Source organism: Heptranchias perlo, chromosome 13 (genome assembly GCF_035084215.1).
Source record: "Heptranchias perlo isolate sHepPer1 chromosome 13, sHepPer1.hap1, whole genome shotgun sequence".
Lineage (NCBI taxonomy): Eukaryota > Metazoa > Chordata > Chondrichthyes > Hexanchiformes > Hexanchidae > Heptranchias > Heptranchias perlo.
This window is the reverse complement of record NC_090337.1, coordinates 25386701-25410920: the sequence shown is the minus strand read 5'-3', so window position 1 is coordinate 25410920 and position 24220 is coordinate 25386701. Positions and strand designations below refer to the sequence as shown.

The 24220-nt window shown below is 41.4% G+C and overlaps 2 protein-coding genes across 3 annotated transcripts in view; one reads left to right on the top strand and one right to left on the bottom strand.

The window, feature by feature from the left end:
• Positions 1-24220, bottom strand: part of psmd1 (proteasome 26S subunit, non-ATPase 1) — a 126199-nt gene that overhangs the window by 55966 nt on the left and 46013 nt on the right. The gene's annotated exons all lie outside the window — the stretch shown is intronic.
• On the top strand, positions 786-22277 carry htr2b (5-hydroxytryptamine (serotonin) receptor 2B, G protein-coupled). Of its 2 annotated transcripts, XM_067994628.1 has the most exons (3): positions 786-2117; positions 20145-20345; positions 21091-22277. In XM_067994628.1, the coding sequence occupies exons 1-3, from the start codon at positions 1718-1720 to the stop codon at positions 21969-21971; spliced, it is 1482 nt and encodes a 493-aa protein (XP_067850729.1). In that variant the 5' UTR covers positions 786-1717; the 3' UTR covers positions 21972-22277. The 2 variants fall into 2 exon arrangements, with proteins under 2 accessions (XP_067850729.1, XP_067850730.1); XM_067994629.1 differs by lacking the exon at positions 20145-20345 and having other exon boundaries at positions 787-2117.

Sequence of the window (24220 nt, the reverse complement as noted above, 5' to 3'; positions counted from 1 at the left end):
CACTGGCACATCATTAATCAGTTAATTTTATACCTTAGATTTCGGGAAGAAAATCGGGGATGGTGGGGGTGGGGTGGAGGGGGTGGAATTTGCTCAGTCTTTAACAAATCCAAAAAAACTAAGTTTAACATATACTCAAATTCTGTATCTGCTCTACAAAAGATTAATTTATTCTACAATTAATGACTTACTGAAGTTCGACAGCCATGGGTGTCTGCAACAACTACTGTTTCCATCTCTTCTGTAGCCTTTTCACATACTGGATTCAAGATAAACGCCAGTACTTTCATAAATCCTGCAGGAGTTCCTGCATCCTCTCAGGGACCAATTTATGGTTTACACTTTTCCACAAATACTAATGAAGAAACCACAAAAGAAATGACCACTGTTTCAGGAAGAATTGATTTCTCCTACAACTTAACCCTTTCCTTATAAGTCAGGCAAAAAGCAGAAGTTTTCATTGAAAATTTTTCAAATGTTTAAGAAAAGGGTTAAGATCACAAGGTATGTAGTAAAGATGACAGAAAATCTTAGGCTTTGGTATTGATTTATCTACGATAGGAAGATTTAACTCTGGGATAGATGTAACCCAGGTCACCAAGATAGATTACATATTTCTCTAGGAAGAGTAGAAAAAAAATTTCCTCGAAAAGAAAATAAATTTTCAACTGCAGTCACTTATGATGTTACCCTTCAGCCGTCTGGCTCTGTTCCAAAAGTAAAAATGATCATTTGTTTTCCTTCATTCAACCACTAGAGGCTAGTAGCATCCGACAGCAGTATGGCAAAAGAACAGCACTCTATACTTGGGAAAGAAAACAGCAGGGTAAGTGCGTACGAGACAGAGACGGGGTAATCAACATCTTTAGCACAGAGATAAGCACCAGAACTGTACAATGAGGCACAGAAGCATTGTAGAGAAAAGAACGTAAGTGCCCAAGAAAACAGCCACGGTATATCAACCTGAAGTACCAAATACTCTCCAGAATGGAGATACAAAGGCCAGAATAAAAATCACAGGAGAGGTGAAGAAGTCCAGTATCAATGAGTAGTAAGAAAAGATATAGTACAGTCATAAGGAGTGAAACGAAAGCAGTGACCTGGCAGCAATACAGCAAATGGTTCAAAACAAATTTATACATTTCAGAGGAGGCAGAGAAAGAAATGGGGGACTAAGATGATTTCCTGACATAGCAACCCAAGCAACAGCAGCTAATTTGTCAACTGACGGCTGAATTTACATTAACAATTCTTGAGCATATTTGAAAAGCATCTGTCTTACGGAGGTAAGAGCAATTCCAGTCCCTGTAACAATATACAGTGAATTTAATTAGAAATCTGCATGACTAAACGGGAAGTGTTTGCAGCAGCTAGGAGTAGCTGGAGGCAGAGGGATAGCTATTCACTTTTAAGGAACCTCTGGCTCTTCACAACCCTGTTAAAAAAACATTTTCCTTTTTTTCTATCAACGTTTATTATAAAACAGTCACAGCAAATAGGTGCAATGGAAATTTTGAACAAAAGATGGAGAATTTAATATTCACTCAGGAGTACAGGGTTAGCCAAAATGAGGGACAAAACTTCCAAAAGAATCTGGAGTATAGACATGTTAGTCTGGCACAAGTGTGCCAGTAGCCCGTGAACTGACTGTTCAGACCATGCTCTTCACCATTCTTCAAAAGCAACCAGAAGGACAACTGCCAGTACTCAAAGCACGATGCCGGGTCCAGACAGTAATGGCACGTCTAACGCAGCGGATTCTACAAGCACTTTTACAATCAGCAGAATGCAGGCAACTCCAATCCAGCCCTTCAACAGCTCTGGAACAAACGGAACCTTCTATCTGACAATTACAGAGGAATCCAGGCTCACCAGTCTACTTATCGACTCTAACTTTTTAAAAGGGGATCAATCTAAGGACGGACTGCAGTGGGCAGCGCTACTGATTTTACTGGTGATCATACCCACCATTGGAGGCAATATACTTGTTATTTTAGCAGTTTCTCTCGAGAAGAAACTCCAGAATGCCACCAACTACTTCCTCATGTCACTTGCAGTAGCAGACATGTTAGTTGGATTCCTGGTGATGCCCATCGCTCTTCTAAACATTCTGTTCAGTAAGTGTCATTCAATTTTCTCTTCAATAGAACTGCAGTGTTCCACACTCAGTTCAGTGTTAAAAGCAATCCATAGATCATAAAAAGCCAAACCATGCCCTACTTACTGCTATAAAATTAAGCTATTTATGATATGATTAATTTGGGTTAGTTTCATCTTTACTGAGGAAAATTGAAATGACGGGCTCTTCCACCTAAATGTAAATGCCTGGGAGTGGAGTTAATAATTTAATCCTTTCTTTGAATTGTATCAAATTCATATCATTCATACGTCTCTCCCACCATAAACTCTTACATGCACATTTTTAATTATTTTCTGTGTTCTGCCTTTTCTTTCTGGTCTTACAAAGGGTCTAGTTTCCAATAGCCTTGCTTCTTTTTCGCAGACCGTAACATGCATCTTGAAAAATCTGTTACACTATAAACTTATGATAAATTGGCTCTGTGATAAAAATCAAACTGCATCATCTTCAACATATCTTTGTAGTTAAAACTATTATTTTGCAATATCTTCTGAACAAGAGCATACTTTGTATACAACGATCTACACTATTGTGAGTGCAAGATTCAACTAGTTACAATTGGTTTCATCTGATAAGGATTCTTTTATCAAAGATATCATATTAATTGAAGCACTAGTTTGTGAAACAAAATATAAACTGCTACTGCACATGAATATATTGAAAGTTTGATACTATAGTGTCAAACCGCAATACTCCAGAAGTTACTATAAAAATTTTATTTGAACAAATGGTACTGACTGGCAGTTGGTCACTGTACAATCTACTAGACAGGGAATATTCCTTGCAAAAAGGCAGAAAAACAACTGAATTCGGTCATCCCAATGTACTTATAAAGATACATCTGCAAATATTCCCTCTTGGTTTCGTTCTTCAATAAAAACACAAAAATATTTAACTTGTTAACCAAAAGCTGCAGTTTATACATGAAACAATTCCCGACAATGTACTTCGCAGATATTTTCCCTTACTAAATCTCCCTTTTTAAAACTAGTGTATAACCAAAACATTCCTCTAAAAACAAAAAAAACCCCACAATTTCTCTGGGAGAGGGAGCAGGGGAAAATACTTGCAAGTATACAGTGGTGATATCACAGTTTGTTACAACACAACAGAACCCTTAAAACAACTATTTTTCAATTTAATTTCAAGATATCCCAAAAAGATTCAATTCTTCAACTCAATTTTTTGAAAAACCATTGGTTGTAAATAGTTGAATTATTTAACACAACAAAGCTATTCTCATGCAGGAAATACATGTAGAAATTTGCTATTCAAATGTGATTTTAACTTCATGTGAAGAAAAATAGAAATTGCTGATGAAAAAATAATATACTTTGAACTTAAATGAAGAGAAAAATGCTATGTAAGAAACATGGATTTTTCTTTAAAAAAGTGTGATATTTAATTTTTGCCATTATTTCCATCTGAGCTTTTGAAAAGTACAGCAGGATGAGCATTTTGCAAGCAACTGTGCAAAATAATATTTTAAAAGCCACTTAAAATTTTAGTTGATTTGAAATCCCATGTTTACTACGCTGCCACAAGTGGAAACACTAACATCAGTGTCAACACAGTGAAAATAAAAGGAGATGGCACTGAATTCTTTGGATGCCATGTGCACTATCAAAACAGAGTAGTCACAGACACCTTTGAAGGCTGCACCTCTTGATGACAACATAAATGGAAACTTGGGTATCAACAGCAGAGGTGCCCATCTTTTACGAACATACGAATTAAGAGCAGGAGTAGGCCATTCGACCCCTCGAGCCTGCTCTGCCGTTTGATAAGACCACGGCTGATCTGATTGCGACCTCTAACCTACTTTCCCGTCTACCTACTATAACATTTGATTCCCTTGTTAATCAGGAATCCATCTAACTCAGCCTTAAAAATATTCAATGACCGTGCCTCCACCGCTCTCTGGGGAAGGGAGTTCCACAGACTCACGACCCTCAGAAAAAAAATTTCTCCTCATCTCCATCTTAAATGGGAGACCCTTTATTTTTAAACTGTGGCCCCTAGTTTCTAGTTGCTCCCACAAGGGGAAATATCCTCTCAGCATCTATCCCTTCAAGTCCCCTCAGGATCTTATGCGTTTCAATAAGATCACCCCTCATTCTTCTAAACTCCAATGTACACAGGCCCAACTTGTCCAACCTTTCCTCATAAGATAACCCCCTCATCCCAGGAATCAGTCGAGTGAACCTTCTCTAAACCGCCTCTAAAGCAACAATGTCCTTTCTTAATTAAGGAGACCAAAACTGCACACAGTATAATAGATGTGGTCTCACCAATGCCCTGTACAACTGTAACAAAACATCGCTACTTTTATATTCCATTCCCCTTGCTATAAATGACAACATTCCATTTGCTTTCCTAATCACCTGCTGTACCTGCATACTAACTTTTTGTGATTCATGTACTAGGACACCCAGATCCATAACAGACCATAAGACATAGGAGCAGGAGTAGGCCATTCGGCCCCTCGAGCCTGCTCTGCCATTTAATGAGATCATGGCTGATCTGATTTTTAACTCAACTCCACTTTCCCACCCTTTCCCCAAATCCTTTGACTCCCTTGCTGATCAAAAATTTGTCGAACTCAGCCTTGAATGTATTCAATGACTCAGCCTCCACAGCTTTTTGGGGTGAAGAATTCTAAAGATTCACGACCCTCTGGGAGAAGAAATTCCTCCTCATTTCCGTCTCAAATGGGCGACCCCTTATTCTAAGACTATGCCCCCTTGTTTTAGATTCCCCCATGAGGGGTAACATCCTCTCAGCATCTACCCCATCGAGTCCCCTCAAAATCTTTTATGTTTCAATAAGATCTCTCATTCTTCCAAACTCCAATGAGTATAGACCCAACCTGTTCAATCTTTCCTCAGAAGACAAACCTTCCATACCCGGAATCAACGCAGTGAACCTTCTCTGAACGGTCTCCAATGCAAGTATATCCTTCCTTAAATAAGGGCACCAGGACTGTACACAGTACTCCAGGTGCGGTCTCACCAGCACCCTGTACAGTTGTAACATGACTTCCCTGCTTTTATACTCCATTCCCCTAGAAATAAAGGTCAATATTCAGTTTGCCTTCCGGATTACCTACTGCACCTGTATGTTGACTTTTTGTGTTTCATGTATGAGGACACCCAGATCCCTCTGTACCGCATCATTTTGTAGTATTTCTCCATTCAAATAATATTTTGCTTTTTTATTTTTCCTCCCAAAGTGGATAACTTCACATTTTCCCACATTATATTCTATCTGCCAAATTTTTGTCCACTCGCTTAACCTGTCAATATCCCTTTGTAGACACTTTATGTCTTCATCGCAACTTGCTTTTCCACCTATCTTTATATCATCAGCAAACTTGGCCACTCTGTTCCTTCATCCAAGTCATTGATATATATTGTAAATAGTTGAGGTCCCAGCACTGATCCCTGCGGCACCCCACCATTTACAGATTGCCATTTTGAAAATGAACCTTTTATCCTGACTCTGTTTTCTGTTAGTTAGCCAATCCTCTATCCATGGCAGTATATTACCCCCAACACCATGAGCTCTTATGGCACCTTATCGAATGCCTTTTGGAAATCCAAATATACTGCATCCATTGGTTCCCCTTTATCCACCCTGCCCGTTACTTCCTCAAAGAACTCTAATAAGTTTGTCAGACATGATTTCCCCTTCATAAAACCATGTTGACTCTCCTTGATTGTATTATGAGTCTCCAAATGTCCTGCTACTACTTCCTTAATAATGGATTCTAGCATTTTCCCAATGACAGATGTTAGGCTAACTGGTCTACAGTTACCTGCTTTCTGTCTCACTCCCTTCTTGAATAGGAGTGTTATGTTTGCGGTTTTCCAATCCGCTGGGACCTTTCCAGAATCTAGTGAATTCTGGAAGATTACAACCAATGCATCCACCATCTCTGTAGCCACTTCCTTTAAGACCCTCGGATGCAAGCCATCAGGTCCAGGGGACTTGTCAGCCTTTAGACCCATTAGTTTACCTGGTACTTTTTCTCTAGTGATAATGATTGTTTTTAGTTCCTCCCTCCCCTTTGCCCCTTGATTTTCTATTATTGGTATGTTATTAGTGTCTTCTACTGTGAAGACAGATACAAAATATCTGTTCAATTCCTCTGCCATTTCCTTGTTTTCCATTATTGTTTCCTCAGTCTCATCCTCTAAGGGACCAATGTTTACTTTAGCTACCCTCTTCCTTTTTATATACCTGTAGAAGCTTTCATTGTCAGTTTTTATATTTCTTGCTAGTTTACTCTGTAGCTTTGGTTAATGGTAGGCTGAGTGGCTCCAGTTACCATACAGGTTAGGAAAGCAGTTTTACAGTGCCCTATACAGATCTTCCCCAGCCATTGAAGAAGATACACGATAATTTAAAAACATCTTCACATGTACAAGCTTTTGCCTCCACAGTTGTTTTAATGTTGTGAAATCCACTTCTCCATATAAACATGGTTTCTTTGTACTGATACCTGAGCTGATATCGCAGAACCATTTTCTGAAGTGGTTCTCAGATAAACATGCCATCAATTCATCCATGCCTAGATGGAATCTGTGTTAGCTACGGAAATCCCACAGCTTCTTATGAATAATATGATTTAGTGCACATGCATCTGGTCTGGGGATTTAAATTAATTCCAATTTCACTTCACCAGCAACACTGCAGTTTTTTTCTTACAACCTATATCCACAAACTATACTAAAATGCAGAAATATACTCAAACTGAAGTTCAAACCTCACTCTCCATCAGTATTGTCCAGAAACAACACAGTAAATCACTGAATTTAAAAAAAATCAAATAGCCATATATTCAGAAAAGATCAGATGCAAGTCGTTTCAAAAAAATGCATTGACAGAAAATTATGATTCAATTTACAACCCATAACAATGTGAAACAGGCAGTGCAACACCCTGACTAAGGATAAGGAAGAATGAGGTACGGCAATATAAACTAAATGGTTCAACTTTAACGGGGATGCAGGAAGAGAGACCTGGGGGTTTACGTACACAAGTCTTTGAAGGTGGCAGGACAAGTTAATAAAGCTGTTAAAAAAGCATTTGGGATTCTTGGCTTTAGAAATAGAGACATTGCGTACAAAAGCAAGGAAGTTATGCTAAATCTTTATAAATCACTGGTTAAGCTTCAGCTAGCGTATTGTGTCCAATTCTGGGCACCACACCTTAGGAAGGATGTCATGGCCTTAGAGAGGATGCAGAGGAGATTTACCAGAATTATGCCAGGGATGAAGGACTTCAGTTATGTGGAGGCAAGAAGCTGGGATTGTTGTCCTTAGACAGAGACGGTTACGGGGAGATTTAATAGAGGTGTTCAAAATCATGAGGGGTTTTGATAACCAGCTGGTAGGTCAGTAACCAGAGGACACAGATTTAAGATAATTAGGGGCAGTGGGATTAATTGAATAGCTCTTTCAAAAAGCCGGCACAGGCATGATGGGCTGAATGGCCCCCTTCTGTGCTGTAAGATTCTATGACTTGTCTCTCCTAAGAGAGGCAAAATTACCAGAAAAAAACGGCAGTCAAGTTAGGAAAAACTGGGGAAAATCCTCTGACTCCCAGAGTGGTGAATAAAAATTAACCAAGGTTCCCATTGGTAATTGCCATTTAGTAACACTGGTAAGTGTGGACATCAGGTGAGAACAGGATTGGGTTCAGCTGTGTAGCTCATCACTGAATAGCCCAATGGCACTTATCTAGGAATATACGTGGAAAGTGGGTAAGTATCAGAGAATGTCAGCATTCATGGAACTGTACCACAGCATAAAAGGTCAGTGACAGAAGGAGGAGAGAAAATTGTTGGGGGAGGGTGGAGAATATCGTAAAACCAGTATTTAAATATTCAGGAAAAAATGGAAAATTTTAACCTTGCATAGAGATAGCCAGGTACTTGGAAGAACTTAATCCATAAAAAAATACACAAGCTCGCTCTACAAAAATACAGTTTACCAATTTTTCATTCTCCAGTTCCTTGAGGGAATTCATTTAATGTTTTAGGAAAGTCCACTAAGGACAGAATTAGCCACCTTCAAATCAAAGACATTAAATTCAAAGTGCCGTCACATCATGTTTTGAAGTATACTGGTGCAGTTTCAATACAGAAGACGATACCAGATTTCACTTAATTGGTGATGCTTAAAGTACTTGGTTAGGGTAGGAAAGAAGCAAACTGAGGAGAGACCAGAGAGGAAGTAAAATGAAATGAAGCTGTGGGGCGTGGGAAGAGAAAGAAACAAAACAGAGCAGAAAGCCTTTTGGCTTCTGAAGAATTATACTGAATAGAATTCTAGCTTCAAGCCAGCAAATATATTAAACATTAAATATATCAAAAACACAGTTTATGAAAAATCATTGTGACATTACTTCTATATACCATTATTTCTAGTCTTCCAATTAGTTTTAGATCTATTAGTAAGATGAGGAAAATTCTGCAAAGATATATGACAAGAAACAGGGTAAGACAGTTATGTACTGAAAGGGCTGAACAGACTCCTCAGAACATCACAACAAAAGATAACCAAGACTGTATAAACACTACTTTTAAAAAAGCCATGATTAAAATTTGACAACATTAGATGTTATACAGTTCAATTTTTAGATAGTTTGTTAGAATCAAATTAGGGGTTCTGTTGGCATGAGTACATGCAATCTCACCAACGAATATAAAACAAATTAGGCAAACTAAAATGTACATCACTTCTGAAGCTAACTTAGAAGCTCCCACCAAGTGTAATATTTGCCAACCATTTAACAATGGACACTTAAAAGGGAACTGAAAAAAGCAGCATAGCTAATACTGTGCACACTCGTGGGCAGGAGTAAATATTATGAGGTGAGCAATCTTTGCGAGACCATCTGAATAAGAGATTGCATTTAAATTTGGGTAGGCCAAACCAAACTTATAATGGGGATGGGTTAAAAAAAGTTCCATGCAAGATAATGAAAGAATCCTGAAGTATGAACTCTGCATGGAGCTGGCTTCATCATTCAAATGGCATTTTCTCACTCCAGACTTTATGTTCTTATAGCATCTAACACAAAAAAGTGGTTTAGGGAGGGAATTCCAAAGTTTAGGGCCTAAACGGCTGAAGCCTGTCAACGGTGGATGCACAACAGTCCAGAGTTGGAGAAAAGCAGAGTTCTTAGAGGGTTGTAGGTTACACGGAGGGAGAGGAACATGGGAATTGTTAGATAAAATGACCACGGTCCATCTCGGTTCCCTTTCTACCATCCTGGTAGTCGCACAATACAATGATAATGGAGTTGTTAACTAACCATTGCAATCAATCAGTCTACAACAGACCCATATATGACACGAGGAAACCCCAGCGATGGAGAGCTTTGGGAAACATAGGTCCAAAGTTACCTTTTTCCTCCAAAACATGCTACACTTGCCACACATGTCTCAAATTACTCATATACTGTATCTCAAAATGTTATTTTCTGAAAGGAATCTATTTAATTTGCATTTGAATGAATCAATACTAGCTACTCCCACTGTCTCCCTAGGGAGCCTATTCCATCGATTAACCACGCGCTCACTGAAATATTGAATCTGCAGATTCATATTGAATTCAAACTCCTTCAAGCGCAGGCCATGTCTTCTGGTTCTACTAATCTGGACAAGGTAAAATAGCTTGAACACGAGGATGAGAATTTTAAAATTGAGGCATTGTTGGACCAGGAGCCATGCTGGTCAGCAAGCACAGAGGTGATGGGTGAGCAGGACTTAGTGCGGGATGGATTATAGGCAGAGTTTTGGATGAGCTCAAGTTTACGGAGGGTGAAAGATGGGAGGCTGGCTAGGAAAGTATTGGAATAGTCGAGTCAGGAGATAACAAAAGCATGAATGAGGGTTTCAGCAGCAGATAACCTGAGGCAGGGACGAGCAACATTACTTAGGAGGAAGTAGGCGATCTTTGTGATGGAGAGGATAGGGGGTTGGAAGCTCAGCTCAGGATCAAATAGGATGCTGACGTTGTGAATACTCAGGTTCAGTCTGAGACTGTGGCCAGGGAGGGCATGGAATCAGTGACAAGGGAACAGAGTTAGTGGTGGGGGCATAAGACAATGGCTTTGGTCTTCCCGGTGTTTAATTGGAGGAAAGTGCGGCTCATCCAGGAACAGATGTCGGACAAGCAGTCTGACAACACAGAGGCAGTGGATGGATTAAGAGAGATGGGTATCGTCAGCGTATATGTGGAACCTGACTTCATGTCTTCGGATGACGTCACCGAGGGGTAGCATGTAAATGAGAAATAGGAGAGACCCAAGGATAGATTCTTGAGGGATTCCAGAGGAAACGGTACAGGGGCGAAAACAGAAGCCATTGCAAGAGATTCTCTGGCTACGACTGGATAGGCAAAAGGGGAACCAGGCAAGGGCAATCCCACTCAGGTGGATAATGGAGAGGGGTTGGAAGAGGATGGTGTGGTCAACCATGTCAAAGGCTGCAGCGAGGTTGAGAAAGAGGAGGTGGGATAGTGCACAGTCAAGGTTACAGTCACTTGTGACTTTGATTAGGGCTGTTTCAGTGCTATGGAAGGAGCGGAAACCTAATTAAAGGGGTTCAAACATGGCGTTGCAGGAAAGATGGGCATGGATTTGGTAAGTGACAGCACGTTCAAGGACTTGAGAGGAATGGGAGGTTGGTGGGGCGGTAGTTTACAAGGACAGAGGGGTCAAGGTTTTTTTTTTAAATGGGGGGGGGTTGATGATGGCAGATTTGAAAGGGAGGGGGCAGTACCCAAGGAGAGGGAACAGTTTACAATATCAGCTTGCAGGAGAGGCAGGATGGAAAGTTGGGTGGTCAGCAGTTTGGTGGGAATAAAGTCAAGAGAGCAGGAGATGGGTCTCATGGACAAGATGAGCTTGGATAGGGCATGAGGAGAGATAGGAGAGAAACTAAAGAAAGCTAAGTACAGGGGGGAACCCTGGCTTGATGGGCAAGGGAGGGATGAGGCGGAGGCAGCTGAACGGATGGGCTTAATCTTAATGACAAAGAAGTCCATAAGCACTTGTTGTTGGAGGTGAGGGTGGAAGCAGCAGGGGAGAGGGGTTTAAGACAACGGTCGGTAGTGGAGAAAAGCCGGGGATTATCTTTGCATTCCATGATGATCCTTGAGTAGTGACCAGTTTTGGCAGAGGAGAACATTGCCCGATGGTACTTGATGTGTTTCTGACAGATTATGGTGATGAATGCCTAAACCAGTTGTGCACCATTGAATTCATCTGAATGTTCTTTAAATGCGTCAAGGAAACTGAAGCACAAAATTCAGTGAATTTTCTACAGAATACATCCCTATAATTTCAACTTGGCAGTGCCCAGGCCTAAACCTGATGAAGCTTTACACATGACAGCCACAATGTAATCTGTTAATCATATAATACCATATTATATTACCATATATTCTCCATGATAACTTATTCTACAAATCTATAATTGTTTAGGTGAAAAAGCTCCCCCTAGCTTGCATCTTAAACCTTTCTCATTTTTAATTTGTCTTGCTGGTATTTAAAGCTTCCACCAACCTTAATCTGATTCCAGTATAACTTAAAATCTATTAATGTGCAATGTGTCCTTCCCCAAACTGCTGTTACAAATTTACCATGTTCAGGCACCAGTACTGTGCTTATAGCTTGCTGTGTAAAATTGAAATTGCAAAAGCAGTACATTCCTAATTGAGCAACCAACAGATAATTTAGCCTGTTTTATTTCGTTTTGAATGTAATTAGTAAGGTAAACACTCATACCAGCTTCATGATTCATTTGTGAAGGCAGCACTGGTGGAAGGAGAACTTAAGGTTATGCTGGCCAAATGTATGCAACACCTCATTACGCTTCCAAAGGGGAGTCTGTAGAGCACTTGATACAATGGAAATACTGAGGCATCCTTCATGCTTCCAGCAATTCCCATTAAAACAAAACAAAATACAATTACTTGAAATACTAAATTATTCCACACTGTTGCATGAACAAAATACACAGTTAATTCCACTGCTTCCTAAGTTATTCCACATGGAAAGATTACACTTGCTTGGGAGGTTCACGTCCTCCTAACTCAACAGGGGATATTCTATCGTTCTCCATCATGTGTGTACCCATACCCTCACGGCCCAACTTTGTTCTAATAATTAATTGTGTACACATATGGTTATTCTCAGAGGCATCATTTCATGGATTTATGAACTAGATCTTTACCAGCCCTCGCTTCACTTAAAGGTCATTTCCTTTGTACAAATCCAGCACTGAAATCTTCAAAACAAATTAATCATCTCCCTCAGAAGCAAAATACTGCAGATGCTGGAGATTTGAAGTAAAAACAGAAAATGCTGGAGCAGCTCAGCAAGTCAGGCAGCATCTGTGGAGAAAGAAACAGGTCGTTTCAGGTCGAAGACTTTTCGTCAGAACTGGAAGATGTTAAAAGAGTTAAAGTTTTTGAGCAAGTACAGAGCCAGGAAAAGGGAGGGGAGGGGAGGAAAGAACAAAAAGGGAATGTCTGTGATAGGGTAGAGGGCACGAGTGATTAAGTGACAAAAGGGATGATGGTGCAAGGCAAGTAAGGTGGTAATGGAACAGGTTAAGAAAGAAAAGATTGATCAGGAGTAGCTGTAAATGGCAGCAGCAGAACCATTACCAGCACTAGCTGACCGAAAAAACGGGAGCAGTGGTTATGATCTGAAGTTATTGAAATCATTGTTGAGTCCGGACGGTTGTAAAGTGCCTAAAGGAAAGATGAGGTGCTGTTCCTCGAGCTTACGTTGCGCTTCATTGGAACAGTGTAAGAGACCGAGGACACAGAGGTCAGAGTAGGAGTGGGAAGGGACCAGCAGGTCAGGGTTACGCTTGCGGACAGAGTGGAGGTGTTCAGCATAACGATCACCCAATCTGCGTTTGGTCTCCCCAAAGTAGAGGAGACCGCATTGTGTGCAGCGGATACTATTAAATTGAGGGAAGTACAAGTAAACCGCTGGAAGCAGTGTTCGGGGCCCTGGATGGTGGGAAGGGAGGAGGTGAAGGGGCAGGTGTTGCATCTCCTGCGCTTGCATGGGAAGGTGCCGTGGGGAGGACAGCGGGTGTTGGGGTGATGGAAGAATGGACTAGGGTGTCTCGGAGGGAACGGTCCCTTCGGAATGCTGAAAGTGGAGGGGAGGGGAAGATGTGTTTGGTGGTGGGATCGCACTGGAGGTGGCGGAAATGGCAGAGGATGATACGTTCGATGTGGAGGCTGGTGGGGTGGAAAGAGAGGACAAGGGGCACCCTATCATGGTTCTGGAAGGGGAGGGGAGGGGTGAGGGCAGAAGTCAGTGGAGGGGAATCCTCAACCAAGGATTCCCCTTGACCGTATCCATCCTATTTCTAGCACAGTGAGGGCAGAAGTCAGTGGAGGGGAATCCTCAACCAAGGATTCCCCTTGACCGTATCCATCCTATTTCTAGCACTTCTGCCCTCACCCCTTCCCTTCCCTCCCAGAACCATAATAGGGTCCGTCCTGTCCTCACTTTCCACCCCACCAGCCTCCACATTGAACGTATCATCCTCCACCATTTCCGCCACCTCCAGCGCAATCCCACCACCAAACACATCTTCCCATCCCCTTTCAGCATTCCGAAGGGACTGCTCCTTCTGCGATACCCTGGTCCACTCTTCCATCACCCCAAACACCTGCTCTTCTCCCCACGGCACCTTCCTGTGCGAGCGCAGGAGATGCAACACCTGCCCCTTCACTCCTCCCTTCCCACCACCCAAGGCCCCAAACACTCCTTCCAGGTGAAACAGCAGTTTACTTGTACTTCTTTCAATTTAGTATACTGTATCCGCTGCACATAATGCGGTCTCCTCTACACTGGGAAGATCAAACACACACTGGGTGATCGCTTTGCTGAACATCTCCGCTCTGTCACTCATGCCCTCTACCCTATCACAGACCTTCCCTTTTGTTCTTTTCTCCTCGGCCCTGTACTTGCTCAAAAACTTTAACTCTTAACATCTTCCAGTTCTGACGAAATCTGAAAAGTTAACTCTGTTTCTTTCTCCAAAGATGCTGCTTGACTTGATAAGCTTTTCCAGCATTTTCATCTCCCTTATGTTTTTGTAATTGTTTTAATCTGAATTTATATTCAGATTAAAACAATTACACACTCTAAAGTAAAAATACTCAACTGGAGGAGGGCCAATTTCAATGGGATGAGAACAGATCTGGCCCGGGTAAATTGGAATCAAAGATTGGCAAGCAAAACTGTAATTGAACAGTGGGCGGCCTTTAAAGAGGAGATGGGTCTCTTACAGGCATGTAAACAGTAAACGGGTAGTAAGAGTAGTGGGGCCGATTAGGGACCATTAAAGAGATCTACTCATGGAGACAGAGGGGATGGCTGAGATACTAAATGAGTACTTAGCATCTGTCTTCATCAAGGAAGAAGATACTGCCAGAGTCTCAGTAAAGGAAGATATAATTGAGATACTGGATGGGCTAAAAATTGATAAAGAAGAGGTACTAGAAGGCTAGCCGTACTTAAAGTAGATAAGTCACCCGGTTTGGATGGGATGTATCCTAGGGTTACTGAGGGAAGTAAGGGTAGAAATTGCAGAGGTACTGGCCATAATCTTCCAAACATCCGTAGATACGGGGGTGATGCCGGAGGGCTGGAGAATTGCAAATATTACATCCTTGTTCAAAAAAAGAGTGCAAGGATAAACCCAGCAACTATAGGCCAGTCAGTTTAACCTCAGTAGTGGGGGAACTCTTAGAAACAATAATCCAGGATAGAATTAACAGGTCATTTGGACGAGTGTGGATTGATTAATAAACCCGTGCCGGCTTTCCCTAAAGGCAAATTGTGTTTAACTAACCGGATAGCGTTTTTTGATGAGGTAACAGAGAGGGTAGATGAGGGTAATGCAGTTGACGTGGTGTATATGGACTTTCAAAAGACGTTTGAAAAAGTGCCGCATGGTAGGCTTATCATCAAGATTGCGTCCCATGGAATAAAGGGGGCAGTAGCAACATGGATACAAAATTAGATGTGACAGGAAACAGAGAGTAGTGGTGAATGGTTGTTTTTCGGACTGGAGGGAGGTGTACAGGGATGTTCCCCAGAGGTCGGTGCTGGGACCACTAATTTTCTTGATGTATATTAATGACTTGGACTTGGGTGTACAGGGCACAATTTCAAAATTTGCAGATGACACAAAACTTAGAAGAGTAGTAAACAATAAAGGTGGATAGTGATAGACTTCAAGAGTATATAGACAGGCTGGTGGCATGGTCGGACGGGTGGCAGATGAAATTTAACGCAGAAAAATGCGAAGTGATACATTTCGGTAGGAAGAACGAGGGGAGGCAATATAAACTAGAGGGTACAACTCTAAATTGGGTACAGGAACAGAGAGATCTCGGGGTATATGTGCACAAATCATTGAAGGTGGCAGGGCAGGTTGAGAAAGCAGTTAAAAAAGCATACGGGATCCTGGGCTTTATAAATAGAGGCATAGAGTACAAAAGCAAGGAAGTCATGATGAACCTTTATAAAACACTGGTTCGGCCACAACTGGAGTATTGTGTCCCGTTCTGGGCACCACACTTTAGGAAAGATGTAAAGGCCTTAGAGAGGGTGCAAAAGAGATTTACTAGAATGATTCCAGGGATGAGGGGCTTTAGTTACATGGATAGACTGGAGAAACTGGGGCTGTTCTCCTTGGAACAGAGACGGTTGCGAGGAGATTTGATAGAGGTATTCAAAACCATGAAAGGACTAGACAGAGCAGATAGAGAGAAACTGTTCCCATTGGCAGAAGGGTCAAGAACCAGAGGACATAGATTTAAGGTGATTGGCAAAAGAACTAAAGGTGACATGAGGAAAAACTTTTTTTTAAAACACAGCAAGTGGTTAGGATCTGGAATGCACTGCCCGAGGAGGTGGTGGAGGCATATTCAATCATGGTCTTCATAAGGAAACTGGATAAGTACTTGAAACTAAAAAATTTGCAGGGCTATGGGGATAGGGCAGGGGAGTGGGACTAGCTGGATTGCTCTTGCTTAGAGCTTGCATGGACTTGATGGGCTGAATGGCCTCCTTCCATGCTGTAACCTTTCTATGATTCTATATTCCAATCCAATATGGCAAGTAGCAAGTTGCTTGCTGGATTTACCTTTAACATTCAGTTCCAACCCAAAATGGGCTACTGGTCCTCCAATTCTGAATTTTAAAAAACTTATCACCAGAAAACTTGGTAAACAGATAACGCACGAGATTCTACTAGTTTACGTCGAGTTACATCGAAACTACGGCACAGAAACAGGCCATTCGGCACAACTGGTCTATGCTGGTGTTTATACTCCACATGAGCCTCCTCCATCCCTACTTCATCTAACCCTATCAGGATACCCTTCTATCCCTCTCTCCCAAGTGCTTATCTAGCTTCCCTTTAAATGCATCGACGCTATTTGCCTCAACTACTCCTTGTGGTAGTGCGTTCCACATGCTTACCATTCTTTGGGTAAAGTAGTTTCTCCTGAATTCCCTATTGGATTTATTAGCGACTATTTTATATTTATGACCTCGAGTTTTGGACTCCCCACAAGTGGAAACATTTTCTCTACATCTACCCTGTCAAACCCTATTAAAGGCCTCTATCAGGTCACCTCTCTGCCTTCTCTTTTCTAGAGAAAAGAGCCCCAGCCTATTTAGTCTTTCCTGATAAGGATATCCTCTCAGTTCTGGTATCATCCTTGTGAATCTTTTTTGCACCCTCTCCAATGCCTCTGCATCCTTTCTATAATTTAGAATGATTAAAATCCCAGACCTTTAGAAAAATGGTATGCAAAACATTTCATGCACTTATATTTAACATCAGAACCATAATTATACATTAAATAATTATAGGTCAGATATTGAAGTTATTTTTCTAAATTATCTTTTTCCAATTTTGCAGCTTCCAAACAGTTGCAAAATTACCAAGCACTCTGAACATCAGTGATCCAAAAGCAGACAAAATGACACAAAATGCGAGAAAGGGGAAAGAATATCTCACAAATGGAGATGGGATAGATAGTTTTTTTTTAAAAATGAACAATGTAGAAAGCTGCAGGATGGTCGTAATTTCAACAAATGGAACAGTGAACGGTTACTCATGGAATTCAACATTTCAAACCACAAAGGGTTCACAGATTTACTCCTTGGGTGCCAAAATTTATTTGATTAAACTTTTTCACCTTAATTCCATTTTGCATTTGGAGATTTTTTTTAAAAGCAGTGACGTAAATTATTCCATGTAGGATAAAATTCTTATAAACAAACCTCTTTTTAAAATATTTGGGTAAATTGAAAAATGTCCCATACGTCATTAACATCCTGAAATGCAGCCGCAAATCTAGCTATTTTGATTTGTATGCAACTATAGAGCATAACTGTATCACCATAACTTGTGCATATCAACAGACTGGGCTATGCAACACAGTTTCTATATGAATTCTAAAAATGTTGCTCCCCTTTGTTGTGGATTTCAACTGAATTTCAATTACACTCTTGCACCTATCCGAACGTAGCCAAAGTACCTCCACCAATGGCTTCTCTTCCTGCCTTGGTGTCGTCACATCTGGAGTTCCCCCCAACCCCGAATATGTACCCATGTCCCCTCCTCTTCCTCATCGACATGTTACCTCTTGGTAACTTCATCTGCAGACATGGGTCAGCTTTCACATTTACGTTGACAACACCCTACTCTCCCTCTTCACCATCTCTCTGTTGTCAGATTGCTTGTCTGATTTCCAGTCATGGATGAGCCACAATTTCTACAGTTAAACACTGTGGAAGACTGAAACTCAAACTCCGTATCCACAACAACGATTCCATCCCCCTTCTCGCCACCGTCTTAGGCTGAACCAGACTGTTCACAATCTGTGTCTTATTTGACCACAAGCTGAGCTTCTGACCCCAAATACTCACCATCACAAAGATTACCGACTTCCACCTCTGTAACATTATCCATCTCCACCCCCGCCTCAGCCTTTCTGCTTCTGAAACCCTCAGCCATGCTTTTGTCACCTCCAGACACAACTCTTCCAAAGCTCTCCTGACTGGCTTTTCATCCTCCACCCTCTGTACACTTCAACTCATCCAAAACTCTGTTGGCCATACCCTATACTGCACCAAATCCTGCTCACCATCACACTTATCCTTGCTGACCTACAATGGCTCCCAGTCCAGCTCCTCCAATTTAAAACTCTCATTTTCATGTTTAAATCCTTCCATGACTTCACCTCAATCTCTAACCTCCTCCAGCCCTACAATATCCCCCTCCTCCCTAAACCCTATTCCTCCGTCTCTGGCCTTTTATGCATTCACACCCTCTCTTCAACCTACCATTGGTGGCTATCCCTTTAGATGCCTAGGCCACACGCTCTGGAATTCCCTCCCTAAATCCCTGCGCCTCAGCACCTTGCTCTCTGCAAAACCCATCTTTTTGACCAAACGTTTGGACATTCCACCTACTCCTACTTTGGCTCAGTGTCCTCTATGAAATGCCTTTGGATGTTCTTCTACATTCAAAACACTATATAAATGCAAGGTGTTATTGTTGTTGTAAGGAACTAAAACATTTCCAGATTTCAGTCAAAGACCTGCAAGTCAGTATTTTAGTAAATTCAACCATGCTAATGAAGATTTAAATGGACCAGCCAAAAGAAATATAGGAGCGTATTTTTCATGACATACTTCCTTTCAGTAAGTCCTTGAAACATCTGCTAGGAATACAAGTTTCCCCTTCATTGCCCTTAGACCCCTGGCAAGCGGCAATCACTTACTCAATCAGCTTAAAAAATAATGCTGAAATTTTCCCTTCCTTTGAGTAGCTATTCCACACACACAGGCTGGTTTTGTGTCTGTACATGTGGAAATAGTGGTCAACAGAGAAGTACCTTGCACAAAAGAACTCAATGGACTCAACTATTTTTAAATCATGGATAGCAGTGTGTGCATTAATTAATCTTAAAATCTCAAGGGGCAACAGGGTAGATACTGAGCATAGTATGGTAAAACTCAGTACCACAGAGCAGGCCAGATGCATGCTCAACTCTCAATCCTGATCTGAACCTTGTTGAATGAGGAGACATTAAACGGAGAATGCAGCACGCCCCAGCAGGTGAAGAGAAAAATCAAAAAAGGAGACTCATGACCTGGGCAGTTTCTGGTGTCATCTGGTGTCCAGGTACAGGAAGCATTAGTAACCCAGAAATATGCTATGCATTCGCTGTCACGACTTCAGACACCAGGCAAGGAAAAACTTACAAAAGTAGATAGGAAATTTACCTGAATAACCCCTCAAAAATAAATGTGTAAAAAAATTTCAAGTTTCCACCTTAAAGAAATCTTTTCGTCTCAATCATACTGTCCACGATAGTGTGCTCATTTCTTAATCTATGTCAGTCAGTAAGTATATCAATAAATACCAATCAAAGTCAATTTCAAATGGTAGAACCAGTGTGTATTTGATTTCTAACATCATAAATGAAATAATTGCTAAGGAAAGAAAAAAAAAACACTCTGATTTCTAGCCAAATCAACTCTGTCTCTGCTCCTTGTAAAGCTGATTACTATTGATTGGCAGATCCATGCAAAGGTTGAAGCTAAATACAATTTAAAACAGGAAGTGGTTTTATAGAAATGACAAATAAATTACACTGCATATAAATGACATTTTCAATTATGTTTAAATGAAATGTAATGAGAGGGGTTTTGCTACAGCATTTGATATGTAGCAGTTGCACCTGTTCTGATTCTTGCAGAAAGGGTATGCGACGAATTTCTGGAACAGAAGTATACTGGTGCTTTTGAAAGCAATGTAATTCAAACCAAAAGATTACGCTATAAACAAAGCCAATAGCTTAGTTTGCAGACTTTTAAATAATCTGCAACACTATTCTGCCTGCTAAGTAAAGATCTTTCTTACTTTCAGATTCTGAGTGGCCTTTAGCCTCAGAGGTATGTCCTGTCTGGATCTTCCTGGATGTTCTTTTATCCACAGCCTCCATTATGCATCTGTGTGCAATCTCATTGGACCGTTACATTGCTATTAAAAGACCTATTCAACACAGTCGCTTTAACTCCAGGGCTAAGGTTCTCGTTAAGATCACAGTAGTATGGCTCATCTCAATTGGTAAGTGTAACATTTTCTAGAAACCTTGATTCATACCTCTTAATTTGATTTTTCTCATCAACATATACCAAATTAAATAATACACCGCATTATTAAACCAGCTATGGAGAAACCATAATAAATTGTAAAAGGATTCTTATTTGTAAGCTTATCAGCAGGGATAAAAATCCATTCTTCTGCACTCAGATCAAGTCCAAGCATGGTTTCATATTGGTTTTAGCTCGATTTCAGTGGTCAAGAAAGGTCAGCAACGAGCAAAGCTACTAGCCAGTAAAGGATTTTAGGGTTTCATAAATATTAGAATTCCATATTGCTTGCAATCTATATCAATCTAGAGCATTACTGCTTAATTGTGGGTAACGGCCTGGACTGAAAATTAGACTGCAACTTTATTGCAACAATTAAGAGAGAAATAAGAATGAAAATTGGAAATATTTATTTTTCAGATTAATTATGACAGCAGTGTAGAGTTTTAAAAATAATTTTCCTTGAAGTTCCAGAAATATACAGAACACAGAAGTGTTGACTCAAAGGAATCTGAATGCACCAAAGTAGTATTTTTAATTTTGATGCGCTATTATGTCCAGGCAATGGACATGCTCCAAAATAGCCAATTACCATCCAAATTGAATACAACTGAACAGAATGTCTTCCCAAATAAAACCATTAGTAGTTTTGACAGGAAAATACCAAAACTTAAAAACAATTACTGTATTGTTCTCAATTTATTTTCTCTTCGATCCAGGCATTGCTGTTCCCATTCCTATCAAAGGCCTCCAGGATGAAACATACACCTTTATAAATAAAACTTGCTTACTTAAAATTGACATATTCAAAAATTTCATGATCTTTGGGTCATTGGCTGCATTCTTCATTCCGCTTGCCATCATGATGGTTATCTACTTCCTGACAATTCAAGTGCTGAGAAAGAAAGCATATCTGATCAAAGCCAAACCACCCCAACATTTTAACTGGACTACTGTCTCAACAGTTTTTCAGCAAGACCTTACATCCACCAAGTCTCCCGAGAAGGTGGCAATGCTCAACGGTTCACCAAAGGACAAGACATTTTCCTGCACACTTGAGGACATACCCATCAGAAGACTCTCCACCTTGGGTAAAAAGTCCATGCAGAGCATCAGCAATGAGCAGCGAGCATCCAAGGTTTTAGGAATAGTATTCTTCCTATTTTTGGTAATGTGGTGCCCATTTTTTGTAACAAATGTCACTTCCGCCCTCTGCAAGAGCTGTGATCAGGAACTTATTGGAACACTGATGGAAATTTTTGTTTGGGTGGGTTATGTCTCTTCAGGAGTCAACCCCCTTGTCTACACTCTTTTCAACAAGACGTTTCGCGAGGCATTTAGCCGCTACATTACATGTAAATATATAAGAAATAAGGAAGTTAAAATGCTTAGAAAGTATTCCAGCCGGATATCATTTCGAACATCAATCAACGAAAACTTATTGATAAGGCACAATACAAAAAATGGGCTTAACCCAATGTATGCTAGTCCCCTGAGGCTGCGATCTGCCCCTGTCCAAACAACATCAGTAATGCTGGACACACTATTACTCGCTGACAATGAGATGGACAAAGCAGAAGAGGCAGTTAGCTATGTGTAATATAGAAAGCAAAAGAACAAACTGCAAGAGGAACCAACTGTTTAGCGTTCTGTACAGTGTGGCGGTTAAATATGCGCACAGTGTAAAGACTCAACACGTGGCTCAAGTCATTATTGATAAAACCTTTTAAACACCAGTACATGCATTTACAATTCATTGTATAGTGATCTGTGTGGTATTTTGCTTTAATAGTTACGTTGTTTACAGTACATCATCCCAGGTCCTATGTCAAAGTGATTTTAGATGCCCTCATTCTACTGGCTTTGAAAGCTATTAAATCCACCAATAAAGTCCACCATGATGTGACAGAGTGTCAAATTTGAAACCATTAATTTTGACATTTTATCAAAAAAAAAACAATAGCATTTATATAATGTCTTTAACGTAGAAAAAACACTTCAAAGAAGTGTCGGAGAAAAAGCCAAAGAAACCGATATTAGGAAGTTTGGCCAAAGAGGCAGGTTTTAACGAAGATCTTAAAGGAGGAGAGGGAGGAGGAAAGGCAGAGGGGTTTAGGGAGGGAATTACCAAACATAGGACCTAGGCAGCAGGAGGCACAGATGCCAAAGATGGGGCAAGGTGGGGGGAGGCCCGAGTCTGAGAACGGAGAGTTTGTTGGGGGGGGGGTGGGGTAGTAGTTGTAAGGCTAGAGGAGGCGCGAGGCTATGAAGCAATTTAAACACAATGATGAGAATTTTAAATTGGAGGCATTTTGGGACAGAATGCCAAATACATCAACAAGGAAGGAGTTTTGAGTGAATGGGACTTGGTGCGGGATAGGATACAGGCTACAGGCTACACTTTTGGATGAGTGTCCGAGAGGTGAGCACAGCGTAAAAGGAGAGTCCGAGAGCGGGAAGAGAGTCTGAGAGGTGAGCGCAGTGTAAATCTAAGGCAAATCTTGGCAGCAGAGCTCGCACCCGTGATATGCTCCTCTGCACTATATGGGAAGTCATGGATACTACAGGTGTCCCTGGCGACCACGTGTGCAGGGAATGTGTCCAGCTGCAGCTACTGGCTAACCGCATTTCGGAGCTGGAGCTGTGGGTGAATTCACTGTGGAGCATCCGCGATGCTGAGATTATCGTGGATAGCATGTTCAGTGAGGTGGTCACACTGCAGGTAAAGATTACGCAGGCAGAGAGGAAATGGATGACCGCCAGGCTGAGTAAAAGGACTAGGCAGGTAGAGCGGGAGTCCCCTGGGGCCATCTCCCTCTCAAACAGATATACCGCTTTGGATACTGTTGTGGGAGAGATGGCTTATCAGGGGAAAGCAGCAAGAGCCAAGTTCGTGGCACCAGGGGTGGCTCTGCTGCACAGGAAGGGAGCAATAACAGTGGCAGGGCTATATTGATAGGGGATTCAATTGTAAGGGGAACAGATAGGCATTTCTGTGGCCGCAAACATGACTCCAGGATGGTATGTTGCCTCCCTGGTGCTAGGGTCAAGGATGTCACGGAGCAGCTGCAGGGTATTCTGGAGGGGGAGGGTGAACAGCCGGTAGTCGTGGTCCATATCGGTACCAACGACATAGGTAAAAAAAAAAGGGATGAGGTCCTGCAAGGTGAATTTAAGGAGTTAGGCGTTAAATTAAAAAGCAGGACCTCAAAAGGTAGTGATCCCATGATTACTATCAGTGCCACGTGCAAGTGAGTGTAGGAACAGGAGAATAGACCAGATGACATCAAGGCAGTATTTGACAGAATGTGGCACCAAGGAGCCCTAGTAAAATTGAAGTCAATGGGAATCAGGGGGAAAACTCTCCAGTGGCTGGAGCCATACCTAGCACAAAGGAAGATGGTAGTGGTTGTTGGAGGCCAATCATCCCAGCCCCAGGACATTGCTGCAGGAGTTCCTCAGGGAGGTGTCCTAGGCCCAACCATCTTCAGCTGCTTCTTCAATGACCTTCCCTCCATCATAAGATCAGAATTGGGGATGTTCGCTGATGAATGCACAGTGTTCAGTCCCAATTGCAACCCCTCAGACAACGAAGCAGTCCGAGCCCACATGCAGCAAGACCTGGACAACATCCAGGCTTGGGCTCATAAGTGGCAAGTAACGTTCGTGCCAGACAAGTGCCAGGCAATGACCATCTCCAACAAGAGAGTGTCGAACCACCTCCCCTTGACATTCAACGGTATTACCATCGCCAAATCCCCCACCATTAACATCGTGGGAGTCACCATTGACCAGAAACATAACTGGACCAGCCATATAAATACTGTGGCTACAAGAGCAGGTCAGAGG